The sequence below is a fragment of the Pinus tabuliformis genome, chromosome 4_2 (assembly GCF_031772625.1).
Source record: "Pinus tabuliformis cultivar Carrire ecotype Pingquan chromosome 4_2, CPIR1, whole genome shotgun sequence".
Classification (NCBI taxonomy): domain Eukaryota; kingdom Viridiplantae; phylum Streptophyta; class Pinopsida; order Pinales; family Pinaceae; genus Pinus; species Pinus tabuliformis.
Window position 1 is genome coordinate 739,421,503 of NC_142304.1, and position 10,443 is coordinate 739,431,945.

General features: G+C 39.7%; 1 protein-coding gene across 1 annotated transcript; it reads left to right on the top strand.

Annotated features, from left to right (window-relative positions):
* The first annotated feature begins 1,559 nt into the window (after window positions 1–1,559).
* On the top strand, window positions 1,560–8,120 carry LOC149171720 (uncharacterized). Its single transcript, XM_089427573.1, has 2 exons — window positions 1,560–3,446; window positions 7,905–8,120. The coding sequence occupies exons 1-2, from the start codon at window positions 1,826–1,828 to the stop codon at window positions 7,973–7,975; spliced, it is 1,692 nt and encodes a 563-aa protein (XP_089283699.1). The 5' UTR covers window positions 1,560–1,825; the 3' UTR covers window positions 7,976–8,120.
* Window positions 8,121–10,443: the final 2,323 nt, after the last annotated feature.

Here is a 10,443-nt window from a genome sequence, read left to right on the forward strand (position 1 = left end):
CTCCATTTCTAATGATGGCTTGAAAACTGAGACCTCGGCTAGAGAAACAAATTGCACGTTTGGACTCCAAGCAAGAAAACGTGAAAAAACGACTATAAACTTGTCAAATTTTGATACTGGCACCTCTGCCCCCCAAAGGAATATTCTTAACATCAAAATAGATTCTTCACTCATGGTTTCAGCCCTCCTAGTCGCTCAGGGTTCCATGCTCCACACATCCGCCGGTCTTGTGAAATTCATTTTATGAAGGCTTAAATAGCATTATTGTGGTGGAGTTACCAAAGCATGAGATGTGGCTCATTTGTAACCACCGAACGATTATGTCAGGTTGGGTTGGGTTCAAAATGCGCCCACCCCATACTTGTTGTGATTTTTATTTAGAAAAGATGTGGCATGGTTATTAATATAGTCAGCATATGATTCGATTTAATGACATATGTGTTGGCATTGTGGTATTCGTGGGTCCACCGCCCATATGTAATGTTGTTGTTGATCGGTGGTCGGTTTGGTCCATCGAGGGTGGCCTTCCAACCACACACTTTTATTATAAATACAATAATGTCGTTGGGTCAGTTGGTGGGTGGTGGGGGTGCTCATCTGCCACCCCATTTTTTAATTTTTTTTATACCATACGAGTTAAAACTTCAGATCCCATTTTTAATGGTCACTGGGTGAATTAAAGAGGTGATAGGAGAAATAAAATTAAGAAAAGTGTATAGACAGTATCCTGGGAGGGATATCCCTAAATATTTATAGAAAATCCAATATTTGTAAGCCCATCTATTCATGTTGGGCAGTAACCCTTAGGTCTTTGGAGGAGTGGCATTAAGCCTCATTACAACCATGTGATTTAGATCCACAACCAAGGGCATATGTGGGAGAGACCATAGCTATTATATATTGTAAGGTGTTAGGGTCGTCCACATGTCTCGTATGTTTCATACCCCAAAGTCTTTGATGGTAGAGGGGAAAATCCCTCCTAGATTGAAACACCAAGACAATGTGTAGGGGTGTTGTTGGATATTAAGATTTGGCATGTCAAGGTGGAGGAACCCCAATTCTCAATATAACGTAGACTTTACTCCCCACAAAAGCATAAGGAAACTAACTGACTCTATCAAAGACCCTATAAACCCTAGCTTACAAAAAGGTGTATGCATTGTCCCCTGCTCCTGCGGAAAAGAATACATAGGAGAAACTGGCAGATCCCTCAACATCAGACTCAAAGAACATGTTGCCGACATTTGTAGAGATAGAGCCTCTAAATCCGCCTTAGCAGAACATGCTTCTTCTTCCTCACAACACATCTATAAAGAGGAAGCCAAAATCATCATAAAAGAATACCATCATTTAAAAAGGAAAATTAAGGAAGCAATTGAAATTGAAAAAAGAAAAAACAACATGAACCAAGGGCTTAAAAATAAGAAATACTTGGAAACTTTTATTAATAAAACCATTCAAATCATAAATCCAACTAATTCATTGCTTCAAGATGCTCGGGTAGAACACCATGAGGTGTCATGGAGGTTAGGAGTGAAGTTTCTGAAAGCGAGTAAGGATGCAGCGGGGAAGGAACTCGATCCCTGGTCAAAACCTTGAACCTCGAACAGGGTTCGGGTAGGCAGTCGAGGCCAGATCTACGCACAGCTGCCATCACGAAAGCTTTCCCTTCAGCTCCTTGCAACTGGCAGATGGAGGTTAAACCGCGTTTTGGTCTTTCCTAGGGTCGGTAAAGATAATTTTTTATTACTGTCAACTGTCAGCTGTTAGCAGTCTCCGTTTCTTTCGGTCTGTCGGTGGTCTCTCTCCTTCGTAAATAACAACCATGGTTAAGCCCTCCGAGTTTCTAGCACTGGACCCAGACGTCGAGGACATACTTTCCATGTGGGGCAAAGAAATCAACTCACAGAATGTGGACTATTATTTTGGATCTGTAGATACCCCCAGCCTGGCGTCTGCTTCACAGCCGGAGATCCTTCAGGTTTTTTCCCAAGACCAGGTGCCGGACAGAGAGCTCCAGCTAGAAGGTTTTGCGACCGGCCCTTCTCATCAAGCGAAAGAGACAGATCTGAGAGGGGCGTTTGCGGCATCAAAGCCCTCGGAGCCAAAGGGTCTTCCTCTGAAACCACGGTTTCCAAACCCTAAGGGGCTCGAAGAAATCTCCCAGCTAGGGTTTCCTGCGGACGTCGAGCATTCTAGATTTCCAGGCGCTCCAGGTTCGCTCACGAGGGTTTCCCTCTCCCGAGATTCACAAGGCCTACCCGAGGTTCAGCCAAGCGACCAAGGCACCTCCTTAGCTGACGGGCCGGCAGAAAATGAAGGTCAAGGGGCAGATACTTTGTTCGCCGGGAATGTCAACTTGGATCTTTCAGGACAGATCCCGCCCCTGTGGGAACCAGATACCCTCTTGGGTTCAGCTCAAATAACATCTGATAATACCGAGGATTGTGAAGGAAGAAGGCCGGGGGGGGAATGCTCAAGGCCAAGAGGCGCGACAAGGAAGCAGAAAAGACCCATTGGTTCTCAGGTAATAGCGGAGAATCTGGTTCTAGGGATGGAGGTATCGATGAGAGAAGCTATTGCGGTGGCTGACTGTACTTTGGTAGGAAGAGTTAGAGGCAAGCCATATTCTTCTGCTTTTCTTCAAGAATGGGGGGAAAAAAGCTTCACTCCAGAAAGACCCGTAAATTTCGAAGCACAAGTACTAGCAAAAGGATGGTTTAAGTTCAAATTTGAAGACAGAGAAACGGCGGATTGGGTTCTGCAGCGTTTATGGCATATTGATAACATCCCCGTTCTATTCAAAAAATGGTCTCCATTGTTTGATGCTATCAAGGAACGCACTGATTCTTTTCCTGTCTGGGTGCGCGCTCCGGGTCTACCCTCCCTTCTATGGACTGAGGAAGTTTTCAGAACAATCGGCAACCGGCTGGGGGAATACATGACTGCGGACATGTCCTTCTTAACAACAAACAATTTGGCAACCGCGCGTTTTCTTGTAATGCTCAAACCAAGTGGGGGTTTGGCACAAAAGGTAAACCTTCAATTTGACGAATATGTCCATGAGCAGCTTTTAGACTATGAATACCTACCCTTTAGATGCCATTGGTGCCATGAGCACGGCCATTTAGCAAAAGATTGCCCCCATAAGAGAAGAAGGCGACATTTTCGTAGGACTCCTGCTCACAGAGCAAATGCACAATCCGATGCTCAGACAAGGATGGAGCAGGACATGCCGGAGCCACATGAACAAATGAATATGGAGGCAGAGGAGATCGAGAAAGAACCATCGAATGCAAGCGCAAAGCCTACAAATTTGGAAGCAGAAAATGGCACAGACCAGGCCGTTGTGGAAGGGGCCGACGAGGTAACAGCCAAAGACCCGGAAGCAGAGAAAGGCTCGGTCGAAGGAACACTTCTAATTCAATCCGACGATCCTGAGAAGGGTAAGTGCTCGGGGACTCCCTCCTCTTTTATTTCTCCTGAGCCTTCAAATGTAAATTGTAATATTGCCTCTTTGTCTTATCATGAAAAAAAAATAAAAATAGTTGAAAATTTGGGCGACCATTTATCTGAGCCGAATGTGGAAACCTTAACTGAAACATTGCCCCTCCTGGATATAAACTGTGAAGAAAATTGGCCCCCTCTCCCTCTTCCTGTGACTCGGACCCCTTGTCCTTACAATCTGAGATCCCAGGGTGGGAACCAAGTGATTCAGGAGTCTTTAGGTGGGCTGGGCTTGATTCCTTCTCAGACAAAATCCAAAAACAAACGAGGTCGGAAATCTGATCTTTTCAAGGCAAAACTCAAAGCAAAGATGGATGTTGCAGATGGCAAACAATTCTCCATCCAGGGGGTTCTTAGAGCAGCCCATCCCCCTGAGGGAGTTATCAAATGATTTTAACATCCTGGAATTGCAGAGGTTTGGCCAGCAAACCCAAAAAACTGGCCCTGAAAGAATGGATTCTCAACTCTAAAGCAGATGTTATCCTTCTGCAAGAAACCCTTGGGAAGGCCACTGAGATCGAACCTATGCTTATGGCTCTTCTTCCAGGGTGGTCCTTCAGTGCTATGGATGCCTTTGGTCATTCGGGGGGATTAGCAATTGGGTACAAAGATGGGAGAGTTAAAGTTCTCAATAATTGGGGGATGAAGAACGTTATGGGAATGGAGATAGTATCCCCTGACTTCCAGTTCCCAATCTCCATAATAAATATCTATGGGCCTTGTCAAGGCAGGGAATTTTTTTGGGATACCTTGATGACAACATCTGTTATGAAAGCTCCAGTGATGATTCTGGGTGGTGACCTAAATTTCTCTCTAGGTCGTGCGGAAGCTTGGGGACCCATGGCGAGAGAAGATCCTCTAACAGAATTTTTCCATAATCTCATCTCAGCGAATAACTTTGTTGATCCTCTCCCGATTAAGCTAAAGCCAACTTGGCGGAATCGAAGAGTTGGTGCAGACAGGATTGCTAAGAGGCTTGATCGCTTCCTGCTTTCAGATCCACTTTCTGCTAAAGTTCCCCTAATCAGACAGTGGGTTGATGAAATTGGGAATTCAGACCACTTCCCAATCTTTCTAGATCTTTCTTCTCCTCCTCACAAGCCCCCCGCCCCTTACAAATTTAATCCTGCCTGGCTACAAGATCCCTCTTTCAGTGATTTGTTTAAAAAAACTTGGATCCACCCAGATCTCAATGCAGGAGAGGAGAAAAGCTATTTGTTCATGGAAAATTTAAAAAGAATGAAATCTGCAACAATCTCTTGGGCAAGGGATAGGAAATTGAAACAAAATGAGGAGCTAAACAGTATTAGGGAAGATCTGAAGAAACTGGAGAGTTTGGATTCTGATGGATACTCAACTCAAGAATCCAAGGAAAGAATTCTTCTTTTGGAGAAGCAGCAAACCAGAATTCTCCTGGAAAGGGAAGAAGAATGGAGAATAAAGAGTAGGGCAATCTGGCTTAAGTCTGGGGATGAAAACACCAAATTCTTTCATAATTTTGCAAAAGGAAGAAAATCAATAAATACAATTTGGAGCCTTAAAAATGAAGAAGGAAGAGATGTCAAGTCCTTTTCTGATCTCTCTGGACTAGGGAAACGACATTTTCATAATTTATATTCTGATCAGAGAGAAGCTACTATAGCAGAAGTCCTCAAAACGGTGCAATGTTTCCCCAGATTCATTGAGGAAGAAGAATCTGAAGATCTTTCAATTTCGGTCACTAAGGCGGAGACTGAAGCAGCCATGAAGCTTTTAGGCAAAGACAAAAGTCCAGGTCCTGATGGCTGGACTATTGAATTGTTTCTTCATTTCTTTGACCTAATTGGAGACGAGATAACCGAAGTTGTAGAGGAGTCCAGATTGAAAGGAGATATTTATAGACCATTTAATTCAACATTTATTGCTCTCATTCCTAAGAAGAACGAGCCAGAAAGCTTTGAAGATTTTAGACCAATTTCTTTGTGCAATTGTATTTATAAGATTATTTCAAAGGTTATTGCCCTCAGATTAGCTCCAATTCTGTCAAGGAACATATCTATGGAACAATTTGGGTTCCTAGATGGCAGACAAATTCATGAAGCTATCGGGGTTGCTCAGGAGACAATCCATAGTATCAAATTAAAGAAAAAGAAAGGAGCTGTTCTAAAAATAGACCTTTCCAAAGCATTTGATAGGATTAACTGGCTCTACCTTCGAATGCTTCTTACTCATGTGGGATTCAACTACCAATTTGTTAGTTGGATCATGGGATGCATAACTAATGTCAGCTTTGCAGTTCTGGTCAATGGAGCTGCTTCATCATTCTTCTCTAGCCAGAGGGGCCTCAGACAAGGGTGTCCATTATCACCACTTCTGTTTCTCCTTGTGGCCGAAGGTCTTAGCAGGCTGATCCATAAAGCCAGAAGTGCGGACAAGGTAAAAGGTATAGAGGTAGCCATAAATCTCTTCATCACCCATCTTCTTTTCGTCGATGACATATTGATCTTTACAAATGGAAATTCCAGCGAATTAAAGGAGATAAAATGTATCTTTGATCTTTTTCTTAAAGCTACTGGAATGCAGATAAATTCTATGAAATCACAAGTTTGTTTAGCAGATGTGGACAGAAGGGAAAGGAGTCTTATAGCTGATCTTTTTCCGTTTCCTAGCCAATCCTTGGATGTTCCTTTCAAATATTTGGGGTTTTGGCTAAAACCTGTCGCTTACAGAAAAGCAGATTGGAACTGGATTATAGCAAAAATTGAAGCTAGAATATCACACTGGAGCTTTAGATGGCTTTCCAGAGCTGGTAGGCTAACTCTCATCAAGTCGGTCTTGCTAGCCATTCCGGTTTACTGGGCCGCTCTAACTTGGATTCCTAAAGGAGTAATGGAGAAAATCAGAAGAATTTGTTGCAGATTTCTTTGGGCTGGTTCTAAGGAATTCTCTGGTTTACCGTGGGTGGCATGGGACAAAGTGGCCAGATCAAAAGAATGGGGAGGTTGGGGGATCAAAAGACTTCCCGAGTTCAGCACTTCTTTAGCAGCAAAGTCTGGCTGGAGGCTTATAACCACAGAAAATCTATGGACAAGGGTGATCAAAAGGAAGTATATCGATCCAACGCCCTTGGAAGATTGGATCCGGAGTCAAAACAAGAAGGCAAAAAACTCTTCTGTAATTTGGAAGGCCACAGTGGATGCTTTCTCAGTGATTGAGCAAGGTTTAGCTTGGAAAGTGGGAGATGGTAGACATATCAGGATCGGTAGAGACCCTTGGATCGGGTGCAATGAAGCATTCGCCTTATCGCCTGGGCTCCTTCTACATCTTGAGTCCAAAGATATCACCTCATTAAATCAGGTGGCAAGAGTTGGGCAGTTCTCCATTTGGGGCCAGGTCTGGAAGGATGATGAAGAATTAGGGCTAAATATCAGATGGAAGAATGAATGGACAGGTTTTATAAAAGAATTAAAACGATCCAATGTTAGGATAAAGGAGGAACCTGATAGGTTAATGTGGGCTCACAGCAAATCGGGGGGATATTCACCAAAGGAGGGCTACTCTTATCTTTTGGGAAAGAAAGGATGGGGTGCCCCGGAATGGTGGTCCAAAGCATTATGGAAACTCAAAAGCCCAGCAAAATCAAAGCTCTTCCTATGGTGTATTCTAAAAAAGAAGGCTCCAACATGGGAAATCCTTCAATCCAGGTTTCTAGTTGGCCCAGGGCGTTGCCCCCTGTGTAAGGATAATGAGGAAACTTTAAATCATCTTTTCATCTCCTGTCCCTTCTCACGGAAGATTTGGGAGGAGGTCACTGGGCTTCTCAAGGTCATTGCACATTGGGGAAATGAGTCGCTAGTCGAATCCTGGAGGAAGTGGTGGTATACATACTCAGAGGGGAATATGCGGAACCTGCCGATTATCTTCTGTTGGGGTGTGTGGCTCGTGAGAAATAAGAGCCTGTTCCATGACCAAATTACACCGCCCTCCGCTATTGCCTCTAATATAGCAGCCATCTATCATACTCTGCCTCCCCCTGAAGCAAAGAAACCCAGAACAAATCAAAACAATCTCATATTTCAGGAGGACATCCCTTGTGGCTTCTTTGACGGAGCCTCTCAAAATAATCGGGCTGGCGCAGGCATGAGTTTGCACATCAATTCAGAACACATTCTAAAAGCCTCAGTTGGGCTGGGCCCAGGAACAAACAATTTTGCAGAACTCTCCTCTTTGCGCCTTCTTCTTTGCTGGCTTCAACACAAACACATCAACTCAATTCAGTTATTTGGGGACTCTCTAAACGTTATAAATTGGGTCAATGGATCAGCTGCTTGTCAAAATCAAATTCTAATGACAATTGTTGAAGAGATTTTATACCTAAAGACTCTCTTTAACAGGTTTTCATTATGTCATATCTACAGGGAAAGGAACGAAGAAGCCGATCAGTTATCTAAGGCAGGTATACTACAGGATCCGGACAGCTGGGCGATAGAAGAAATTTTCCAGGGGCAATCAGTCAGATCAGACTTGCCTCCTTATGATCAGTAGCATATTCTCAGTTTTTGATCCGCCCCTTTTTTGTCGGCTCATTATCAGTTTTCATATTTTTTCTGTTTGTACTTTCTGTATATATTTCTCCATAGCAGATCTCGTTTTTTTTCGGATGTTTAATTCTCGGCTTTCAGTATACCAATTTTTGTAAATTTTTGTTCTTACACAGTGCTGATGGACACTTTTTTCTGACTGTAATGGAGTTGTTTTCCAATATGGAGACTCCAGATATTTTTGAACTATTGTTACAAATGGTATCACATCCTCCTCTTGGGAGGAAGACTCTCTCAGTTTTCATACAGTAAAAAAGCTCCCCGCGGGTCGAGCTGTGACTGCTTCATTAAGCCCTGCGCGGCTTAAGAACTACTGGATCAAAACTTTTATTATTATAATAAAATACTGCTTTTTTCCCCGGAAAAAAAAAATAAATCCAACTAATTCCTCCTAATATTAATTACATTCTAAATATTCATAGGTTACATTATTTATTAAAAACACTTAAAAATGATAATCATTTTTGAGGATATCTAATTATTTACAATAATAACCTTCTCAACTTATGATAATCATATCCCTCGGGTTACATCTTATAAACATCAATATGCTACATAAACTTCAAAAGCAAACAAAAATCATTAGATTAAATACTAAATATTTAAATATTTACAATAATGATTTCATGCTAAAACACATAAAATAATAAATGATCATATAATATACCTCATACAATGATAACTAAATAAATATTTTTAACTAATCCTATATATTTTCTTTTCAAATCAATACCAAACCAATTTAATAGATTTTCTCTTCAAATCATAATTCGTAATTTTAAATTAAATCACCATTTAAATATTACTCCCATTACACCTTATAAACACTTAAGAATTTAATAAGCTAACAAAAACCATTCCTTATAATTATATTCCTCCATTTACACCTTATAAACATCAATAAAATACATAAGATAACATAAATCATTAGATTAAAATTTAAATATTTACAATAATGATTACATGCTAAAACACATAAACTAATAAATGATAAGCATATAAACCTTATACAATGATAACTAAATAATTATTTTTTCCTATATAATTTCTTTTGAAATCATAAATACCAAACAAATATAATAGATTTTCTTTTCAAATCATAATTCCTAATTTTAATTAATCACAATTTAAATATTTATAGGCCTCATTATTTATTAAAAAAAAATTATCATGATAACTAAATATAACTAAAATTTTCACCACATATAATTAAATAAAATTCCAACATAGACTAATAAAGAAATATATTAAATTAAATGAAAATTTCAATAATGATTATGCACAATTATCACATATTAAATTAATTAATAAAATATTCAAATTAATATTTAGCCGACTAAATTTTTTCCAAAAATATTATTCACCTAAATACATATAAATCATTAGCTCATTTACATTAAATATTCTCAAGATATTAAGTGTTCCCGTGATGATGGACTCACTTTGAAGTTCAAAACGTTGGGTTAAAAAACTCTTTAAAAGGTCATTCCACACTCCTTCAATACACTCCACCTATATGGACTCATTATTTAAAAAATATTATGTTCTTTTTCACTTGAAGAAGAAAATTAGTTTCAATGTGCCTAGATGGCCTGTAGCTTGTTTAAATAAAACTATTGGTATCAAAAGGAAAGGAGTATAAGAGGGACAATTATTCTGGATAATTTTGGTCACACATATGTTAGTCTGAAATTTCTTGGAAGGTGTACCAAAAGCATCTCACTTATGGCACTAGTGACGAGTGACCTAAACAAAAAATTTTGGCTACTTACACTTCAAATCTGCAATAATAAAACGAGGAAAACCTGCAACAAAAAGATATATGCGATCAAAAACAACAAACAAGAATAGATATCCAATGTAATAACCCAATATGGAAAGGTTTTTAAATAATAATAGTATTTATTGATAACTCCAGGTGAAGGAGATCTAAAAAAATGGTATGCAAATCCCCCTCGGTAAGATGGATCCTTTGATGTCCTTGACACTTCAGTAATCGATTCTCTCTCTCAATATGTGAAAAACCCAAAACAATGTGTAGAACTCAAGTGGGAGTTCAAATGGAAGAATACAATAGTGGTGATGATGATAATGATCATGGTGAAGAATGAATGGAAAACCCTTTTATTTATAGCAAAGTATTGGGTTGATCTCAAAAACAGAGAATAATAAAATAATATTGACCAAATCGAGATCTAACAATTAGGCATACTTTATTATATTTTTTGGAGAGAAAATATATTCAAAATGGTCAAATATCTTTATTTAGAAATGATTAATAAATAAAATCATTTATTAATTATTTCATGAGAAGTAAGAATGATGAAATAATTATTAAATAGCGATTTAACAATTA